This window comes from Doryrhamphus excisus, chromosome 4 (assembly GCF_030265055.1).
Source record: "Doryrhamphus excisus isolate RoL2022-K1 chromosome 4, RoL_Dexc_1.0, whole genome shotgun sequence".
NCBI classification, from domain to species: domain Eukaryota; kingdom Metazoa; phylum Chordata; class Actinopteri; order Syngnathiformes; family Syngnathidae; genus Doryrhamphus; species Doryrhamphus excisus.
The window spans coordinates 21,758,781-21,782,353 of NC_080469.1; the positions used below are offsets into that span (position 1 = coordinate 21,758,781).

Genomic DNA, 23,573 nt, shown 5'->3' on the forward strand with positions numbered 1-23,573 from the left:
CTGCAACTGACGAGTATCTTACTAATTAATTAACTAATTAATTTAAACACATTTTTAATTTCCCCCTCTGAAAGGATTTCTTCCCTCCCCAAAATCATAAAAAAAGAGTACAAGGAAGAGTAAGTTGTCATTTTTGGTAAATTAGGTTGCGGAAAAAGTTGTCAATGACAATGTCAATGACAACAAACAATGTCATGACAATATTGTGAAATTATTAATTATTATTATTAATTAAATTATACAGAATTATGACAAGAGAGTTGAAATAAGTGGAAGAATTGAAAAAAACAGATGTAATTTTACGTAAATAATGTTAAAATATTAAAAAAGCTGCTTAAAAGTCATAACATTATGAGAAACAAAATATAGCTTAACATAGCTGGGATAGGCTCCAGCACCCCTGTGACTCTTGTGAGGATAAGCGGTAGAAAATGAATGAATGAATGTCAAAATATTTAAAAAGCTGCTTAAAAGTCATAACATTTTGAGAAACAAAACAATTTAGCTGTGATAGGCTCAAGCTAATTTTTTATAATATTACAAATTTATTGTCCAAAAATGGCTGCTTTTTTCCTCATTTAAATACCACATTTTTCTCTTCATATTTTGACTTTATTCCTTTTAAATTGTAGCTGCTTTTGCCCCATTTTTGATGTTGTTGTTTTTTTTAATGTTCCATTTCAATGTTCTTCTCATAAAGGGTGTACCCCGCCTCTCGCCCGAAGACAGCTGGGATAGGCTCCAGCACCCCTCGCGACCCTCGTGAGGATAAGCGGTCACTTTTTGGCCACTTTTTTCCTCAAATTAATATTATGGCACTCCCTTGTATTTTTTTTTCTGTGTTACACAAACACACCTCGGTACCTAAAAGACGACTGTAGATTTGTAGCCAGCTATTTGTCCTTAGTCAGCCTTCACTTCTTCCTCATTCTATCACAGCCCATTCTGTCAGCCTGCCTTCATAGTGCACACACACACACACACACACGCACGTGCATGCACACACACGCAAACGTCGAAACACATTATTCATTCATGCGGGTCGAAAGTGTTCACCCACGTCCAGTTGCTTTTCCCCAGCCTGCATCTCGTTGGAGGGAGACAGCCTATTATGCGAAGCTGTCAAGCTGTAAAAAAGCGTCAACGCTCAAGAAAAGGACATTTTCAATCACGACAAAGTAAAAAGAATTAGAGGCATACAAGTCGGCAAATGGATTGAGCGATGATTTAGAAAGGCGAGCAGACGTTTGTGTGATGTTTTTTTTTTTGTCTCCGATTGACAGATGCTGTCAAGATGCAACGGAAAAACGATGTTTCACACCCTTAAACATATTTGAAAATAGACTCTAAAGTTGGCCACCATTGGCCACCAGCCCTCAATGACATTCTATATTGCGTCTAATACGTAGTAGTAATACATCTCTTTCACCACAAAGAGGTGATGACCCAACTCCACAATAGAAGCAAGCATGTTTGGCATACTTGTGTTGCCTTTTTTTGCACGTAGACCGTTCTTATGAATCTGTATAACCGGTTGTAACCTATGCTTAAAACAAAAGCAATTTTAGTTTTTTTTAAGTTAATTTTAAATTTAAAAAGTTTTGTAAAAGTCTTTTTTTTTAATTATCCTATTATTAAAACATATTATATCTTCATTAACACTACTGGTTCAAGACCTGACTGTGATAAGTAGGATTCCTTCTTTATAAATGTCATATTTTTTTAGTTAGAGCATCGAACACCTGTTTACGACCTTCTAAATCATTTTTTTTTCTATTATGAGAGCATCCATACATGACCTAACACCCCTATAGTCACCCCTACAGTGATATTACACATTCATTCATTCATTTTCTACCGCTTATCCTCACAGGTGTTGCGAGGGGCGCTGGAGCCTATCCCAGCTGTCTTCGGGTGACAGGCGTTGTACACCCTGGACTGGTGGCCAGCCAATCACAGGGCACATATAGACAAACAACCATTCACACTCACATTTAGACACAATCGGACACAATAGAAGCGAAAAGGCATCTTACTAGAAGACAATCATATTTTTAATTTTTTAGCCTATATATATAGCACATCATGACTGGTTCAAGACTCTATTTAGCAAACATCAACTGCTTGTATTGTTTCTTGAATTGGCTCATCGTTGTGCATTGTTTGAGGGTCTTACTCAATCCATTCCATAGTTTGATTCCACATACTGAAATGCTATGGCTTTTTAACGTAGTCCTAGCATAGAAGTGTTTCAAATGTACTTCTTCCCTGAGATCATATTTCTCCTCTCTTGTAGAGAAGTATTGGATGACATTTTTAGCTAATTGGTTATTTTTAGCCTTATGCATTATGTATTTTAGCTGTTTGAGTTTAAGTATTTGTGATTTTAGAAATAAGGAGTTAGTATGTCCTCTGTAGGCGGCATTATGAATTATCCTTACTGACCTTTTTTGCAGTACATTTAGTGAGTGAAGATTGCTTTTATAGTTATTAGCCCATATTTCCACACAATAAGTAAGATATGGTAGAACCAGGGAACAACAAATTTTGCTTTGTTCAATATTGAAATATTTCTTGCCACCTTATATTTTATATTTGTAATATGAGGTTTCCAGCTCATATTTTCATCTATTGTGATCCTCAGAAATTTATTTTCCATGATTTTAGTTTTACTTAAGTTCAAGGACAATCTATTATCATCAAACCATCTTTTTAATGTGTGACCATTTCTTCTCTGACCTTTCTAATGATTTTGTCTGTATTCCCTCCAAAACAAAAAGCAGAAAGCTTGTGGCCCCCAGGCCGTAGTTTGCCCACCCTTGATCTACAATTTAGTTGAGTTCTATATTTTTTGACCTCAAAGAGGAATATGATAATAATGGAGACATATCTGGCGTTATTAACTTTAAATTGACAGGAGAAACAGATAAAGATTTATTCATTAAAAAGATGATGGTGATTATAATCGCCATAGCAAGGTTGTCACCTAAGAGGATTATCAATGACTTTGATAAGTTCATTGAGCTCAGCCACTTCTTGACAATGAGACCATTACCAAAATAATATGTATGAAAGTTGAATTATTTTTTTAAAAAAAATCATTTTAATGTTTGTTTTCAGCTGAAAACAAACATTAGCGTCTCACTCCCATGAGACGCTTGAAGTGGGTTGTAGCGCCCTCGTGTGGCGACTCGGCAGACCTTCCCAGTGAAAGCGCTCGTGAAGGGAAGGAATCTCAGCGGTCACATTAACACATTGTCCGTCAAATGTGATTAAAAAAAAAGAATAAAAGTTCATACCGTCACTTTAAATCTTAAATCTGCATCCAACCCACACATTTATTTGCCGCATCTCCACATCTTTTGACCTCTTTTTTCCCTTCCCTTGTGCCCGCCTTTCAACATTCCTCCCTCATTAGCTTCTTCGTCTCACCTTCTCGCTCCCTTTGTCACAAGAAACTTTTTGAACACTTTACCTCTACTTTTTTTGTAGATGTAATCAAGACATCTGAATGTGAAGCAGCTTTTAAAGCCGCAGTCCTACTGAAAGAAGACTCTTGTAAAATAATTAACAACCTTATTAAGATTGAAGAGTTTTATGAAAGGTGTCTCTGGTTGGCTGTGTCTAGACAAATGGTCTTATTACACACGCCGCAGGGCTCTTTAAAACATTCTTTTTAATCCTATACACATTGTCCTTTAAGTCTGAAAGGAGCTCGGAGTTTAAAAAAAAAATATGGAAGAAATAGAGATGTCATTATTTAGTAGGGAGGTTGAAAAGTTGTCTTCACTCGTGTCCTTGAGGGTTGCTAATAATTAGCGCTTTCCGAAAAGCTAGCGATGAAACAGGAGTTTTGAAGCGTACTTCCTGAATCATACGCCTTTTCCTCTTTTTTTTCCAGCTGCTCCGAGCACAGACGACGTGGCTCTCTACGTGGGCGTGGTCATCGCCGTCATCATGTGCCTGGTCATCTCCGTTATTGTGGCGCTTTTTGTGTACCGCAAAACGCACCGCGACTTTGACTCGGATATTATCGACACGTCTGCGTTGAACGGAGGCTTCCAGTCGGTCAATATCAAGACGGCCAGATCAGGTATGCCATCTCGGCGACCATTGTCCGCAGGGTCATGAGGGGGGGGTCGTCATCATTTGGACACTATAGTTTCTATCTATTCATTCATTCATTTTCTACCGTTTTTTCCTCACGAGTGGGGGTGCTGGAGCTTTCTAAATCTATTTGTTCTATTATTAGAGCATCCACGCATGACCTAACACCCCTATAGTCTCCCATACTGTGATATTACACAATATAGTAGAAATGTAGACATTCATTCATTCATTCATTTTCTATCGCTTATCCTCACGAGAGGCGGGGTACACCCTGGACTGGTGGCCAGCCAATCACAGGGCACATATAGACAAACAACCATTCACACTCACATTCATACCTATGGACAATTTGGAGTCGCTAATTAACCTAGCATGTTTTTGGAATGTGGGAGGAAACCGGAGAAAACCCACGCATGCACGGGGAGAACATGCAAACTCCACACAGAAATGGCCAAGGGTGGAATTGAACACGGGTCTCCTCAATAATAACATAATAGGGTGGTAGTCTTGAACCAGTCATGATGTGCTATATATATCACTATATTGACAGTTACTATGGTACCCATTATGTCATTGGATGGTCATATCACCTCGTACTTCGGTAATAACCTTAAACCATATTAGGAAAGCAGGAAGTGAACAAATGTAACAGTTACTGATTGTAAAAGTACCAGATGGAGGGGTAGGATTTAATAAGCTTTGCTTCTTCCTACTCCTTTTGGACATGTGGAACTGGGAACTGATTATGTGATGCATTCAATTGTAATCTGATGCATGTTCAAATGAAATTAAACCATTACCATTACCATAATAATCATAATAATAACCCAGGCAATTGTTAGGACCATTAGCCACCACAAGCTAAAACCCAACTCTGAACCTCTGACTTCACTTCCTGTCCTCCCGCCACATTTAGAAACACATGCAACATCTACGTCTAGGGGCTGTACGGTGGACAAGTGGTTAGTACACAGGCCTCACAGCTCGGAGACCCTAGTTCGATTCCACCCTCGTCCATCTCTGTGTGGAGTTTGCATGTTCTCCCCGTGCATGCGTGGGTTTTCTCCGGGTACTCCGGTTTCCTCCCACATTCCAAAAACATGCTAGGTTAATTAGCGACTCCAAATTGTATATAGGTATGAATGTGAGTGTGAATGGTTGTTTGTCTATATGTGCTCTGTGATTGGATGGCCACCAGTCCAGGGTGTACCTGAAGACAGTTGGGATAGGCTCCAGCACCCCCGCGACTGATTTTCTCCGATTGCAGCAACTGTTTTGGGTGAAACAAATCTAAAGGTGACTGTAGGGATGTTATCCAATCTTTAGAGGGCTCTAGGAATTTTATAAAAACATATTTAGACGTTCATAAACAGGTTTTCTATGCCATAATTAGGAAAATACTCAATTCATTAATATTGGATCGTACTTTGGATTCGTAACATCTTGGTTTGTCACCAATTAATCGTGATAACGAAGGGACGTTCTCCATTCTTGCTTATCTCGTTATAACCTGGGAAGTAGTCTCTAAGGGTCTACGGGTCTCTGTGGGTCTTGTCCTCACCGGTCTTGCACATTCAGGCCAATCACTCCTCCTGTCCGTCAGCAATCCTGCCCACTTTTATCTTTGCTTGTACCGCAGTCTCCGTCTGGGCCTGGCGGTCGCCACGCCGACTCCATCCTACCAGCCCATCACTGGCCGCTCCTTATTAAGTCAGTCTTATGTCAGTCTCTCCGTCTGCGTTGACATTTGCTTCTATCAGCGAACAGGAGTTAGCACACGCTCTCTCGTGTCCATGTGAGCACTTACCAGAAGTGTCAGGGAATTTCAAGATGGATGGAGATATTGCTTACATCACTATAATGCTTTTTATCTTCAAAATAATGCAGTACATGATGTAAATCCGCTCCTTCGTGAGCAAGGCCTTGCATGTTGTGAACTCACTGACGGTTCAGACAGACAAAAAGATGAGCGTATTGCAGGGGTGTCACCAGGGCGGCTAGTTTTTATTAGCCTGCGGCACATTCTAAAGATGTCATTTAACAAAAAAAGCCTTGAAAAAAACACAGCAAAAAATGTAAAAATGGCAGAAATTTTGGAAGGAAAATTAATCAATCAATGGGAAATTAGGTTGCGGGAAAAGTTCTAATGTTACAAAAATAAAGTCAAAATATTAAAGGAATGAAGTCATAATTACGAGAAAAACATTTATGAGAGGAACGTTGAAATGGAACATAAAAAAAAAAAACAACATCAAAAATGGGGCAAAAGCAGCTACAATTTAAAAGGAATAAAGTCAAAATATGAAGAGAAAAATGTAGTATTTAAATAAAGAAGAAAACTGCCATTTTAGGACAATACATTTGTAATATTATGAAAATAATGTAAAATCAATAATGTAATTTTTTAAAGAATTATTTTTTAAATTAATTATTTATAAAAAATAATAATATTAATAATATTAATAATATATAAATAATATTAATAATAATAACACTAAAATGATAATAATAATAATAATAATAATAATAATAATAATAATAATAATAATAATTATTATTATTATTATTATTATTATTATTATTATTATTATTATTATTATTATTATTATTATTATTATTATTATTCAGGTTGGGTAGGGGCTCTAAGAGTAAATTATTATAAAAATAATAACAATAACAATAATAATAATTATTATTATTATTTTTATTATTATTTTTAAAATTCCATTATTGATTTTACATTATTTTTATAATATTACAAAATTTTATTATATTACAAAATACAGTATATTACAGCACTGAGACACATATATACGGGCAGTTTGGACACCATTTTTATATTTCCTCAGATATAATTCACCCAACTGAAAAGAGTACCAGGCGTGTATTAGCGCTAAGGCGTATACACACGTTTTACCTGCTGTGATGATGCAAGAATGCAAACTAGATAAATTGTAAGTGAAAGAGCATCACAGAAAATAACTGAGAAGCACTCCTCTAAGGAGTTATGTGCTACAATGTTTGTGAAGGAAAACACAGGAAATGAAAGTCAGACAATGTGCACGGAAGACTAAATAGAGAGGATCATTTATTAAAGTAATAATTGGCAGATTCAAGCGTAAACAGGCGTGTGATTGAGAACGAGAAATGAGAATGAATAGTTTTGTGTAAAAGCATCATTTCAGGCTGGACGCCCAAACATGTGGAAAGAACAAAAGCGGGATTGTTCCGTAGAAGTAAAGCTGACCTCCGTCGTGAATGTTTACAATTTGTTGATTTCTACCTGTCGAATGCCAGCGCTGTGTTGATTCCTGCACAAGTCTCACTGATTAAGAAGCAGCGTGTTCCTGCTCCCGCGGTGTTGTGTTTATGGTTTGATTGGGCGCCCGTGTGTGGAGCCGTGTTTTACATTGCAGATGTGGGTTTATTTTTAGCAGCTGCCGAGTGGGAGGCCGGGAAGTTTGCTTGCGTTACATGAAAAGTGTCAAGTTTTCGTACATCACCTGGGACAACTCCGGAAAGAACCGTGTAGAACTCCCTTTTAGACATGTGCTGTACACTCTACTCTACACACAGGAGAGTTGAAAACATTTAACCTGAAGCATAGGCAGGGAATATTATAGCTCCTGGGTTCCCAAAGTGGAATACGCGTATTGTAATTTTAAAACTTTAAAACAGCCTGACTAGCATGACACTCACAGTCCCACAGTGCGCTTGAACGCCTCATTATGTCAACAGCATGCAGGAAGCAAAAGTAGAAGAGAGCACACAAGAAAAATCGAGAGGTTATGTACACTATTTACATCTGTGGACATGTTGATCTCGCCGCACGGTTTATTGCACAGTTTATTGCATGGTTATTATGAAGTATAACTACAAAAACAACTTAATGCTTACATTTTAAATATGTTCTCCTTCCCACAACTACAACAGTAAAAATCATCAATTTACAATTTATTTTAAAATATTTTAAAATAATTTTTAAATAATTTTTAAATAATTTTAAAATAATTTTTAAATAATTTTTAAATAATTTTTAAATAATTTTTAAATAATTTTAAATAAATTTAAAATATTTTTAATTATTTAAAAATAATTTTTAAATAATTTTTAAATATTTTTAATTATTTAAAAATAATTTTTAAATAATTTTTAAATAATTTTAAAATAATTTTTATAATGTATTTTATTTTTAAATATTTTTAAATACTTTTTAATATTTTTTTAAATATTATTTAAATATTCTTTAAATATTTTTAAATATTTTAAAATATTTTTAAATATTTTTAAATATGTTTAAAATATACGTTTTAATATTTTTTAAATATTCTTTAAATATTTTAAAATATATTTAAATATGTTTCAATGATTTTTAAATTATTTTTTTATTATTTTGTAATTATTATCACACATTCTCAACAAATGTTTTTTTATCCTCCATCACTTGTCCTCTACTGTCTTCATGTTGTATAATTTTTTTTCGTTTAATTCTATTTCCGTTCTCTCCAACCCCTTCCGCCCCCCCATCCCCTCCCCACCCACCCCCAGCCGACCTGCTTACAGCCCCCCCTGATTTGACAAATGCCGCCGCCATGTATCACGGTCCCATGTATGCCCTCCATGCCGTATCAGATAAAATCCCAATGACCAACTCTCCACTCTTAGAGCCCCTACCCAACCTGAAGATCAAAGTATACAACTCCTCCGGTCTGGTCACCCCACAGGACGACCTCGGAGGAGACTTCACGTCCAAACTCTCCCCCAAGGTAAGGCCTTGAGCTTTGTCATGCCGTTGTCTGGTTTGTAATTAAAAAATCAAAATGTGGTTCAGTTGTAACAAAAATGGTATAGCTCATAATGCTATGGGTACTGTTAAAAAGGCTTCTGCCTAAACGGGCTGCAGGACATCATAAAAAAGCAAAGTTTGGTACATTCCAACTAAAAAATTAAAATAACATTTTTATTTTTCCGGAATGTCAAATAACCATAGGCAGTGTACTGTAGAAGGAAGTGGAAAGTGGACAGTGAGTTAAGTTATAAATTCTGCAGAGGATCTTTCTTACCAGCACATATGTTTGCCATTCGCTCTTTTATTGATTGCAAATGTCATATTTTGTGTTGGCATATATTATGCAGTGGTGTAAAAAAGCTCCCATTCTAATTTCTTATTATTTGCCTCTTTCTCACACTTAAATGTTTCAGATCAATAAAACATTTTTTTAGTTAGAAAATGAAGTTAAAAAATGAACACATAAGATTAAGATAGATATGCCTTTATTCGTCCCTCAGTGGGGAAATTTGTATTGCACAGCAGCAGAGTACAGAGTCAGTTAAGCAGTACAAAATACACAATATAGAAAAATAAACAATATAAACAACCCAAGTATTAACAAAAATCAACAGTTTTTACCAGAGTTATATACAATAAAGTATGTAGATAATATGAAACGAGATGAGATCTTGTTAAAGATCTTATTAAGGGAAAGAAAAAAGGTTATAAAGGCATTTTTTAAAGCTTTGGGACTCTAGCTAATCACCATGAGAGCCATTATCTACAAGGTTCCAAAACATGGAACCTTTCCAAGACATTTTATAATCAGGTGTGTTGTCATTGACAAATATTTACATTTCTTTGATGATCTGAACCATTAAAATGTGACAAACATGCAAAAAAAACCACACAATTGACACCACTGTGTGTATATTTCTGTTTCAGTGACTGCCTTAACTGAGTGCTATGTCTGATTCAACTGAGTCAACTGCAGAATCCTAATTGCTTTTTTTTTTTTTACATGTCACTGCTCACATTTAAACACATAATGCAGTTTTTAATGAAAAATTGTCTTATTAAGGGAGAGAAAAAAGGTTATAAAGGCATTTTTTAAAGCTTTGGGACTCTAGCTAACCACCATGAGAGCCATTATCTACAAGGTTCCAAAACATGGAACCTTTCCAAGACATTTTATAATCAGTTTGTGTTGTCACTGACGAATATTTACATTTCTTTGATGATCTGAAACATTAAAATGTGACAAACATGCAAAAAAAAACAAAAAAAAACACACACAATTGACACCACTGTGTGTATATTTCTGTTTCAGTGACTGCCTTAACTGAGTGCTATGTCTGATTCAACTGAGTCAACTGCAGAATCCTAATTGCTTTTTTTTTACATGTCACTGCTCACATTTAAACCGTGAAATGCAAAGCAGTTCATATTTTCTTACCACGCTTGCTCATACCCTTCGGTGATTTGAGATCTTCCTTCTTCCAGCTGAGCCTTGTGGCGGCGCTCCCAGGCATGCAGGAGCCTCCGCGTTCCCTGCAGCACTTCTCAAGGAAACCGACTAAAAACACTAAATATATTATTTGCATGGAGCAGTATGGATGGCTTGCATAGTGCATACATACATGAAAATGAATGCATCAAAGAAATAGAATCAATTCAAAGAAATATAGCGGCCATGTTGGGTTCAAAACCATTCGTCAATGCAGTGTGCGCCCTCACTAAGTCAAACAATTCCTGAAAAAATATTAATGAAAGCTAGAGGTAAATTTGACCCTTGACCTCAACGGCCTCAGTCATCTTCAATATGGCACACAGTTTAAAAAAATCTATAATTTTTTCCTTTTGCAGTAACTGGTAACATTGGTTTCCTAGGTAACGCAGTCCCTGCTGGAGAACAGCGACACGATGAACCTCCGCAACCAGAGCTTGGCCCGGACTCGAGACCCCTCCTGCACGGCTCACGGATCCTTCAGCAACCAGGGAGGTCACCTGATCGTTCCCAACTCTGGTAACTAGCTCGCATCTGTAAAGCTAGCATACCTGCAACATCCGTAAATGTAAACATGACAACCGGGTCATAAATGTTCCACCAGGAGTGAGTCTGCTGATTCCGGCGGGTGCGGTCCCACAGGGGAGGCTGTATGAGATGTACGTGACGGTGCACAGGAAGGACAGCTCCAGGCAAGTCTTACCCACCCCACCCCCACTACGTCTTTCATGTGGCGTTTTTCCTCTTCATCTCAACATCTCTCGACAGTTTTTTTTTTACCTTTTTCTGTTCTTTTTCTCTGCACGGGGAGGGCTTCAAACAGTGGCCTTGCTTCTACCGCCAAACATAAAGAGTTATTATTATTCACTTATTCATTAGTCTTTTGATCATTTATACAGCCAAGGTCAGTGAACACCACTGCTGTTCTTATATTAAATAAGATAATAATAATATATACACTCGGAAGCCTTTAGGGTACTCTCTGAAGTAACAGAGCATTTTACTTATTCCTTACTTATTTCCACCTGTGCATACATGAATTTATTTTCATCACATTTCAACTCTCACTTACGCTTTGAATTTGTATTCATCTTTTATAGATTAGCTTAACAAGTATAGCAAATCATTTGAATTGTATTGTTTTTATTTAAAATGTCAGACTTGTCTTTTTGCTCTTTTATAAATAAACAATCGCAAACTCATTCATTTTCTACCGTATTTTCCTCACGTGGGTCGCAGGGGTGCTGGAGCCTATCCCAGCTGTCTTTGAGCGAGAGGCGGGGTACACCCTGGACTGGTGGCCAGCCAATCACAGGGCACATATAGACAAACAACCATTCACACTCACATTCATACCTATGGACAATTTGGAGTCGCCAATTAACCTAGCATGTTTTTGGAATGTGGGAGGAAACCGGAGTACCCGGAGAAAACCCACGCATGCACGGGGAGAACATGCAAACTCCACACAGAGATGGCCGAGGGTGGAATTGAACCCTGGTCTCCTAGCTGTAACCACTCGATCACTGTGCCGCCCGCACAACCGCAGACTCATTAAATGTAAACATGGAATTTAAACTCTAAACTTGTATTAATTTATGTATTAATTATTAACATATTTGTTTATATTTATATTATATTATTTATATTATATTTATTTTATATTTATTTATTTATTTGGTACTCAATTTAATTAATTAAAATTATATTGTTACTTATTTTTATTTAATTTCTATATAAGCATATATTTGTTTATATTATATTTATTTTATATTTATATATACATTTTGTACTCAATTTAATTAATTTAAATATATATTTATTTTTATTACATTTCTATATATTTTAATAATATACTTGTTTATATTTATTTATATTATATTTATTTTATATTTATATATTAATTTTGTACTCAATTAATTTAAAAACTAATTTAAATCTATATTTTTACTTATTTTATAAATTTCACAATTATTAATGGTCTTACACATTAATAGAACATAAGCATTGGATTTTATTTTATTTTATTTATTCACATCAATTCTGTATTATGTTTTGGTTCTAATACATTTTCCATTCATATAATTATTTTGGGGCGACATGGCGGTCTAGTGGTTAGCTCGCAGACCTCACAGCGAGGAGACCAGGGTTCAATTCCACTCTCAGCCATCTCTGTGTGGAGTTTGCATGTTCTCCCCGTGCATGTGTGGGTTAATTGGTGACTCCAAATTGTCCATAGGTATGAATGTGAGTGTGAATGGTTGTTTGTCTATATGTGCCCTGTGATTGGCTGGCCACCCCACCTCTCACCTGAAGACAGCTGGGATAGGCTCCAGCACCCCCCTGTGAGGAGAAAGTGGTAGAAAATGAACGAATAATTATTGTAGTCACATAATGGACACCCACTTAATTACAATTGTGCTTCCATACTATATATGTATATATAAAATCCAGAATTTGGACTGGTGTTCTTCCACGGATGTTCCCATTCCATTTTTGGAGCACTCCACACAATACCTAAAATATAAATAAAGAATATGTAGAGCCTATGCAACGATAGCGGACTGGTGTTACTGCAGCAATTTCCAAGCCAGTGGCTATTCTTAGGATTAGCGTGTGTTATTTTCTTTCCTATGACATGTCCTATATTTTAATCTCTGCTCCCAATGCAGTGCATGAGTCACTCTCTGCAGGACATTTGAGAAGAAAATCATTATTCCAACTCCATGGCTGCTGTAAATTTTGTCTCACTTTGAAAGGCCTCACAAAGTAGAAAAATGTCGAAACAAAAGTATCACACATTTTCTGCTTAAAAGTAAAGAATAATGTCACACTTGTGTGAGAGGAATACTGCAAATTCATGGAAGACAACGGAACTTAGACCTGAGGGATATCCAACTTTAGAGACGTGACTGTTTTTATGTCTTTGTTCAACACTTGGCAGTGAACTGAAGTTGCTCTATCATACTGTCAATGTACATAGTACCTACTATATTGGGTAATATGAGTTTAAAGCTGTCATTACAACACATTGATGAAAAGTGTTCTGTCCAGAAAAAAAACAGGAACTGCTAACATGCGAACCTATATTATCTTATTTACGTCTAATATGTTTTATTTTCTCTCATTATATGTACTATATTGTGTAAAACAAATGTAAATGTGACTATAGGGGTGTTATTTCATGTCTAGAGGGCTCTAATAATGTTAAAACTTGTATTTAGAAGGTCATCAACAGGTTTTCTACATCATAAATACAAAAAAAAATAAATTTATTAATATTGAATCAGCTGCACGGTCAGGCCACACAGCTAGGAGACCCGAGTTCGATTCCACCCTCAGCCATCTCTGTGTGGAATTTGTAAATGTGACTATAGGGGTGTTATTTCATTTCTAGAGGGCTCTAATATGAATGAATGAATGTTTTATTTTCTCTCGTGATATGTACTATATTGTGGAAAACAAATGTAAAGAGACTATAGGGGTGTTATTTCATGTCTAGAGGGCTCTAATGATGTTAAAACCTGTATTTAGAAGGTCATCAACATGTTTTCTATATCTTAACTACAAAAAAATCAATTTATTAATACTGAATCGGCTGCACGGCAGATGAGTGGTTAGCGCGCAGACCTCACAGCTAGGAGACTTGAGTTCAACCCCACCCTCGGCCATCTCTGTGTGGAGTTTGCATGTTCTCTGTGTGGGTTTTCTCCGGGTGCTCCGGTTTCCTCCCACATTCCAAAAACATGCTAGGTTAATTGGCGACTCCAAATATGTGCCCTGTGATTGGCTGCCCGAAGACAGCTGGAATAGGCTCCAGCACTCCCGTGACCCTCATGAGGATAAGCGGTAGAAAATGAATGAATGAATGAATATTGACTCCTACTTTGTGGAAATTCACTTATCACGGCCGGGTCAAGAACTAATTAATCGTGATAAACGAGGGAAAACTTTATGTGTTTTGAAGCGTTTGCACAGCCAGCTAGCCTGCACAGGAACCCTCAGCTTAAACCTTGACTAATTTGGATAACCATCAAAATTGTACACCTTTGTGCCCTTTTATCCATATCTGCATCATATTTCAATCGGTTCTGACTTACATGACCTGGCAAAGTTTTCTCAAAAACACTAGTCGTAGTTTTTGCTGTCTTCCACCCACATTTTTATAATGACTGAATCCTTTAATAATTGTGAGATTGTCTTTTTCTGCTGGAATTAACCTTCAGTGTGTACTGCAAAATGAACACAATTACACATCACTAATGGCCTTATTGGATGAAGTGGCAAGCCCTGTCTGCATTTGATAATATGCCAAAGGACTGCAGTACAGTTTTCCTCCTTGATGGAATGTTTATTTTATCTTCTCCTGCCCACGTCAACTCCCTTCATGAGTCATTAATGAGCTCTAGCAGCGCAATCGATAATACAGCAGAGGATTAGTGCTGCTTCAAACAACGCTGGTCAAAACAACAACAAAAAAGAAAGGAAAAACTGCACTTATATGTCTCCACTGCGGAGCAGAAACAGGAGTTTCCATTTTCCGTTTCCGCAGCAAGCCAGCAGGGGGCAACTGGGGTTGCCAGATGCATTGAGAGGTGCATTCGCTTTCTTCTCCTCGAACGGAGGAGTTCAATGATCTTTGGAGCTGAGTTGTCCAGAGGAGTTTGTGCCCCCTGCCAATGGGCAAAACAGCATGGGTGTCTAAGGTGCGGCTTGGGGGTTGACCGAAGCACATCATAGAAATAACATTTCAAAAACAAATAAAAATGTTGATACTAGTAACTAATGACATGTATATCTATATATTGTACTATATCCATCCATTTTTTATGCCACTTATTCCTTATCAGGGTTGCAGGGGTATGCTGTAGGTTATTAATGTTGTATATTCATTCATTCATTCATTTTCTACCGCTTTTCCTCACGAGGGTCGCGGGGGTGCTGGAGCCTATCCCAGCTGTCTTTGGGCGAGAAGCGGGGTACACCCTGGACTGGTCGCCAGCCAATCACAGGGCACATATAGACAAACAACCATTCACACTCACATTCATACCTATGGACAATTTGGAGTCACCAATTAACCTAGCATGTTTTTGGAATGTGGGAGGAAACCGGAGTACCCGGAGAAAACCCACGCATGCACGGGGAGAACATGCAAACTCCACACAGAGATGGCCGAGGGTGGAATTGAACCCTGGTCTCCTAGCTGTAACCACTCGACCGCCGTGCGGACCGCACAACCGCAGACATGGAAAATGTAAACATGGAATTTAAACTCTAAACTTGTATTAATTTATGTATTAATTATTAACATATTTGTTTATATTTATTTATTTATATTGTATTTATTTTATATTTATATATTAATTTAGTACTCAATTTAATTTAAATTATATTTTTACTTATTTTTTTATTAAATATCTATATATTTTAATAATATATTTGTTTATAGTTATTTATATTGTATTTATTTTATATTTATATATAAATTTTGTACTCAATTTAATTGATTTAAATATATATTTGTACTATTTTTATTAAATTTCTATATATTTTAATAATATATTTGTTTATATTTATTCTATATTTATTTTATATTTATATATACATTTTATAGTCAATTTAATTAATTTAAATATATATTTGTACTTATCTTTTAAATACAATTTCACAATTATTAATGGTCGGGGACAACATGCAAACTCCACACAGAGATGGCCGAGGGTGGAATTGAACCCTGGTCTCCTAGCTGTGAGGTCTATGCGCTAACCACTCGACCGCCGTGCCGCTATAATGTTGCATATATAAAGCATAATAATAAAAATTAGCCCTTTTACAAAAGTAAAAAATATATGAAAACTCCTAAATCAGCCCCAAGTCTCTGTGCATCCTTCAGTGGACTTCATAATTGAAGAACTGGACCGCCATCATCATTTTCAGTCAGCAGGGGGCAGCATTCTGACAGGTTAATGGCGAAATCATCTGATAATTGGTTTAATGGTGCCATTACATGTAATGTAGTAAGTGTTGCAGTTCTCAAATGTACCCCAAGTGACAGGAGAGTGCAGTAGTGACTTTTAGTGCCCCGATCTGTCTCGTGCAGACCCCCCGTGGAGGACGTCCAGACTGTGCTGAGTCCGGTGGTGAGCTGTGGACCTCCAGGAGCTCTGCTGACCAGACCAGTGATCCTCACCATCCACCATTGTGCTGACAACGTGCAGGAGGACTGGCTCATACAGCTGAAGAATCAACTGACTATGGGCGAGTGGGAGGTCAGTGTGTGTGTTTTGTGCTTGTTTATGAACAAATGTATGCACTATTTAATGTGCTTTTATACCATTGAGGTCTGCATACTGAAAAAGTATAGAATGCGGGGGCCATCTTTTTTCCCCACATTCCAAAAACATGCTAGGTTAATTGGCGACTCCAAATTGTCCATAGGTATGAATGTGAGTGTGAATGGTTGTTTGTCTATATGTGCCCTGTGATTGGCTGGCCACCAGTCCAGGGTGTGCCCCGCGTCTCGCCCGAAGACAACTGGGATAGGCTCCAGCACCAGAATGAATGAACCTAATTGCAAGTATATTTTTCTCATATTACAGATTTTGAAAATGCTACTCTTTTTTTCTTTAATGTTTCAACTTTGATTCTATTTTTTTTCCCTCATATTACAACTTTATTCTTGTAAAATGACAAAAAAATTTTTTTCGACATTCATGTTTTTATGTTACTCTTGTAAAATTACAGCTCTTTTCTGTATATTCAACTTTCACTTTTATTTCTTAATATAACTTTTCTGGGCTGCACGGTGGTCGAGTGGTTAGCACTCAGGCCTCACAGCCCCGAGTTCAATTCCACTCTCGGGCATCTCTGTGTGGAGTTTGCATGTTCTCCCCGTGCATGCGTGGGTTTTCTCCGGGTACTCCGGTTTCCTCCCACATTCCAAAAACATGCTAGGTTAATTAGCAACTCCAAATTGTCCATAGGTATGAATGTGAGTGTGAATGGCTGTTTGTCTATATGTGCCCTGTGATTGGCTGGCCACCAGTCCAGGGTGTACCCCGCCTCTCGCCCCAAGGCATCTGGGATAGGCTCCAGCACGATAGAAAATGAATGAATGGAGATTTCCATATACACATATACCTTTTCAGTGGGTATCTTTCCTGATGAGGGGATTGAACTGACGGCCACCAGTCCGTGGTGTACCCTGCCTCTCGCCTAAAGACAGCTGGGATAGGCTCCAGCACCCCCGCAACCCTTGTGAGGATAAATGGTAGAAAATGAATGAATGAATGAATGTCCCAAAAGTCACTGGTCTTCTCTTCCATTTTTGCTGTTGTTTTTCCGTCAAATTCCATTCATACAATGTACTGAGGGCCGCACTTTGGACACCCCCTGCCCTGTCATTACAGCGTAACTGCATCAGTCCGCCTTTGGAGTTTAATAACAGCGCCAACATGTGGTGTATTTGCCTGAAAACTAATATCACAGGCAACACAGTAGTAGCGCATGTTTTGACACATTTTCACCCTTTTGTGTGCTGCGATTCGGGAGAACAAATACTTGGAAAGTCGGGGAATCTTTATGTAGCCAGAAGCATGTATAGAAAACCCTCCCACCTTCAAAAACCTTCACAAATCAATGTGTTCCTACAGCGGCATGTTTACAACACATTAAAGGCATGCATAACCATGCGCACGCATTCCCTCGCAAAACGAGACACACAAAGCATCTGTGATGCGGGATGGAGAAAGAAAAGTAAAACCAAACAGGAAAGGAGGGAGAATTTTGCTTTAAAAGAATAAAATAATCGAGTGCCTACAGGCTAAGAAGACATCCAGGAGGTAGGAGACTCCTATCAATGGCAATTTGTTATGCTCCGGTCGTCCTCCTCCTACTCTCATCTTTCCTGTGTCTCTTAGCATGAAGTCTCTACCTCAGCAATCTCAATGTGTGTGTGTGTGTGTGTGTGTGTGGTGTGCATCTACTGGTAAGTGTGTGTGTGCTTGTGAGTGATAAGGCTTTCTAGCAGCATCACTGTGTCTACAAGGCCCCCGTATGCTGTCTTCTGTTGCTTATCACTGCTCAACACAATGTCTCTGCACAATTAGCCATGCATACGAGTATGTGTGTGTGTGTGTGTGTGTGTGTGTGTCTCAGTAGCAGGGATTGTGTAGAGAAAAAGAAATTCATCAGGAAGTCGATTTGTTTCTTTTTCTCCATGTAGCAGGGAAATGTTCATTTCCCATTTAGCAAAAAAAAAAAAAGAAAAAAAAAGTTAGGAACCATGGGAGGCAGGCAGGGATGGAGGGAGGGAAGCTAATTAAATTCTGCAGGCATCAGGCGGGGCCCAGCCACACTCGTGATTACCGCTAATAACACATTCATGCCATGTTTGCTCTCCTAGCCTCTTGTATTGATTCAGCTCATCTGAAAGGAGAACAACTCTGCATCAACTGTTTCAAAACTCAATATATGTATTGCATGCCTTTGTGTGTGTTTGTGTGTGTTTGTGTGTGCATGCTTCACACAGGCGTGGATAGGACTGATGGAAAGGCACGGGTGAGCATGTGTCGAGATTTCGTATTGGATTAACAATAAGTCACAGCGAGTGATTGTATGGTAACAAGCAGAAGCGGGGGTTCAATATCACATGGACACACTATGTCTATGTAATTAACAACCACAATATACCCCATTGAATTTCTCTCATGCATTGACTTCTATGGGAATAATCATGTTCAAAATTTGGTGTGTATGTTAACTCGTCTAGCCCTGAATCGCAGCACAGAGGAGTGTAAAAAATTGTCACAATATGCACCCCCGACTATTTTTCCTGTGCTATTATTTTTCGGACAAATACACCACATGGTGGCGCTGTTATTCATTCATTCATTTTCGACTGCTTTTCCTCACGAGGGTCGCGGGGGTGCTGGAGCCTATCCCAGCTGTCTTCGGGCGAGAGGCGGCATACACACTGGACTGGTGGCCAGCCAATCACAGGGCACATATAGACAAACAACCATTCACACTCACATTCATACCTATGGACAATTTGGAGTCTGTATTGGTACATGTTTGTATGTTTCTTAGCCATACCTTTGAAGTGTTAAGCTGCTGTGTGATGATGTTAGCTTTCTTTGTAACACTGTGAGTCCGACCTGTTGCTACTTCCGATGGGTTGACAAGCTCGTCGTGATTGGCTAGATGGTCCTCAGGAAATGACTGTAACTAATATTCATTCATTCATTAATTTTCGACCGCTTATCCTCACAAGGGTTGCGGCGGGTGCTAGAGCCTAGAGGCGGGGTACAACCTGGACTGGTATCCAGCCAATCACAGGGCACATATAGACAAACAACCATTCACACTCACATTCATACCTATGGACAATTTGGAGTCGCCAATTAACCTAGCATGTTTTTGGAATGTGGGAGGAAACCGGTGTACCCGGAGAAAACCCATGCATGCACGGGGAGAACATGCAAACTCCACTCAGAGATGGCCAAGGGTGGGATTGAACTCGGGTCTCCTAGCTGTGAGGTCTGCGCGCTAACCACCTGTCCGCCGTGCAGCCGATTCAATATTAATAAATTTATTTTGTTTTTGTAGTTATGATATAGAAGACCTTCTAAATGCAGGTTTTAACATTATTAGAGACCTCTAGACTTGAAATAACACCCCTATAGTCACTTTACATTTGTTTTCCACAATATAGTACATTCATTCATTCATTTTCTAGCCTATCCCAGCTGTCTTCGGGCGAGAGGCAGGGTACAACCTGGACTGGTGGCCAGCCAATCACAGGGCACATATAGACAAACAACCATTCACACTCACATTCATACCTATGGACAATTTGGAGTCGCTAATTAACCTAGCATGTTTTTGGAATGTAGAAGGAAACTGGAGTACCCGGAGAAAACCCATGCATGCACGGGGAGAACATGCAAACTCCACACAGAGAAGGCTGACGGTGGAATTGAACCCTGGTCTCCTAGCTGCGAGCTCTGCGCGCTAACCACTTGACCACCGTGTCGCCCTGTTATTTAACCTCAAAGATGAACTGAATTGAGATTTCTCACACAGCTCTGCAACTTTAGGGTATTTAGCCGAATCAATGTGAAAATTGGTGCACCCATTAAGTGGACTGCCGAGTCCGTGTGTGAAATTTGGGAAAAATTGGTTGAACAACATGGCCGATATGGATGAAACTGTTTTGGCAGTATTTTGGAAGTGTTTTCATGGATAAGAAGATGACAGTAAAGATGTATGTCGGATGTGTCCTACAGGATGTGGTGGTGGTAGGAGAGGAGAACTTCACCACCCCTTGCTACGTACAGATGGACTCGGAGGCCTGTCACATCCTCACTGAGACCCTGGGCACGTACTGCTTGGTGGGTCAGTCCATGGGCAAGGCAGCCGCCAAGAGGCTCAAACTGGCCGTCTTTGGACCTGTGTCCTGCACAACCCTGGACTACCACATCAGGGTCTACTGTCTGGACGACACTCAGGACGCACTCAAGGTAAAACCTTGCCTTCCTGTCACAACATTAGGTACGCCTTTACCGATCCAAAGCAAAATTGATATTAGTCATTTCCAAAGATAATTCCCTTCATAAACTTTTAAACAAAATTATAGATTATCCATTTTTATTTGCAGGCTACTTCCTGTTTCACATGGCATAGTGTTTACATTCTAGAAACCTGGGAAGTTGGACATTCCAGATCTGTTATTAGTCAAAAGATATGCATATATAAAGAAATTGTACATATTTATTTGCCCAAATTAGGCATTATCTTGCATAAAAATAACAAAATTAACAAAAATACAAGTGTAAGCCTTGGGCTGGGGTCCCAAACCACCATATTGTGAATTACAATATATCAAATATTTCTAGAAAATTCTGAAAATAGATAATTTGATAGCTGCATGGTGGTCGAGTGGTTAGCGCGCAGACCTCACAGCTAGGAGACCACGGTTCAATTCCACCCTCAGCCATCTCTTTGTGGAGTTTGCATGTTCTCCCCGTGCATGCGTGGGTTTTCTCCGGGTACTCCGGTTTCCTCCCACATTCCAAAAACATGCTAGGTTAATTAGCGACTCCAAATTGTCCATAGGTATGAATGTGAGTGTGAATGGTTGTTTGTCTATATGTGCCCTGTGATTGGCTAAATTGTACAACTATATTAAGACCACCAAAAAATCTATAAAAATAGTAGTAATGGGCTGCAAAACGATCGAGTGGTTAGCATGCAAGCTACACAGCTAGGAGACCGGAGTTCAATTCCACCCTCGGTCATCTCTGTGTGGAGTTTGCATGTTCTCCTCGTGTTTCTCCGGGTACTCCGGTTTTCCTCCCACATTCCAAAAACATGCTAGGTTAATTAGCGACTCCAAATTGTCCATAGGTATGAATGTGAGTGTGAATGGTTGTTTGTCTATATGTGTAATTGGCTGGCCACCAGTCCAAGGTGTACCCCGCCTCTCGCCCCAAGACAGCTGGGATAGGCTCCAGCAAATGAATGAATGAATAGTATACTTTTAGTTATTATATTATTATAGTTATTATAGTGTTATTATTTAACCATGTTTTTGTTGATTGGAAATGGAAATCACAGCAGATGTTACAAAAGAAGGTCACCAAAATAGGAACATAGAGTACCCTATCTGAATAAATATGTGTACACATGAAGCAGCATGATGTGTATTCCTAAGATGTGTGGGTGCAGCTTTACCGTGGTTGAATTTGCATTTGCATTAAAAGTCCAACATATTAAAGGTCTGAGCGTGTGAGTGTTGTTAGCGATAAACAAAACAGGGTCGAGCAATGTCAGACCAGCTGACGCTTTAAGAGTTTAAACATTTTCAAAGCACCAGACGGAGCATCTGATACGGGAAAAGCTTAACACCGTTAATTTATGCGTGGAGTAATGACTACAAGTATCAACACAAACTCAATGGTTAGCAATTCAAACAAGCAATTATTATATGAGAGGTGCATATGTTGTCATGTTATACTTTTTCTCATGTTTAACCAAAACCCACCCAAAAGTTGCATCAAGATTCAAAGCTTTTTGACTGACTAGCTCCAGTAATACCAATGGAACTCCACTAGGGGGCACCATAGCTCGGGAGCTAGGGTCTGGGCAAGGCTGGGCCGCATCAGGTTTTCCAAAAAACAAACAAACATGCATTTATTAAAAACAGAACTTTTTCAGTGCTTTGGTTCCAATTTTCTACAATAAAAGCTCTGATAAAACATCCCACTGTTCTCAAATATCTTAATTTTTATTTTTCTGCACAAAATAAGATGAAAAATAAATAAACAAATCAAGAATAAAGAAAAACAATCAATCCGTAATAAATAAATATAATAATAATAATAAAACAGCAAATAATAAAAACTTAAGAAACCACATATAGTTGGTGGGTAGACAAATTATTTTTTTCAGATTAAAATGAACAAAGCATTATTAGAGCCCTGTAGACATGACAAAACACGACGTCACATTTATACTTTCTTTATTTACAACATATTGCGCAACTGCAGGGTCTTGAGACACATGCTAACTCGCAAACTAGAGAGCTTGCGACCTAAACGGTAGCCTCCAAGTTATTTCCTTTCAACTTAAATAGCCAAAAACTTACCACTTCCACACGGATAGGGAGGATAACTATTAACAGTTATTTAACCTTTAACATGAACATTAATCCAACGTAATAATTTTTTCTGGGTACATGATACCATACAGCATCCATATCAAACTTGCGCGGGCCGCACTAACATTAAACTTTCATATCAAGGCGGGGGCCTCAAACTAGTGTCCTGTGTGCCACATTTGGCCCACGGGCCGCGTGTTTGAGACCCCTGTTTTACAAGAAATGGTACAAAAATATTGTTGAAGAATGTTTTATGATCAAAGGAAGAAATAAATTGACAGTTGGATTGAAGTGTAGGTGTACCTAAATAAATAAAATGTCCAGTAAGCGTGCTGCATGCAGTGTTTTGGCTTATGATGCATAAGTAATCAAAGTTATTATTTAACATTATTGTTGCATGAATTCAGGGAGTGCAGCTGCGTGAAGACAGAATAAAAGCAAGCCATAGTTATGCAAGGAAATGAATAGTTTATAGAAAGAAAAAGGATATTTGAAGAATTCTCTGCCGTGTTCCTCCTGTG

General features: G+C 38.3%; 1 protein-coding gene across 4 annotated transcripts in view; it reads left to right on the forward strand.

Annotated features, from left to right (window-relative positions):
* The window catches only part of unc5ca (unc-5 netrin receptor Ca), a 250,279-nt gene that overhangs the window by 219,031 nt on the left and 7,675 nt on the right, over positions 1-23,573 (forward strand). For 3 of the 4 annotated variants that reach the window (XM_058070370.1, XM_058070371.1, XM_058070373.1), the window contains 6 exons: positions 3,902-4,093; positions 8,659-8,876; positions 10,772-10,907; positions 10,993-11,080; positions 16,492-16,660; positions 20,681-20,914. In XM_058070370.1, the coding sequence (XP_057926353.1) occupies positions 3,902-4,093; positions 8,659-8,876; positions 10,772-10,907; positions 10,993-11,080; positions 16,492-16,660; positions 20,681-20,914 (1,037 nt within the window). The remainder of the gene's footprint in view (positions 1-3,901; positions 4,094-8,658; positions 8,877-10,771; positions 10,908-10,992; positions 11,081-16,491; positions 16,661-20,680; positions 20,915-23,573) is intronic. The other variant, XM_058070372.1, reaches the window with a different exon arrangement.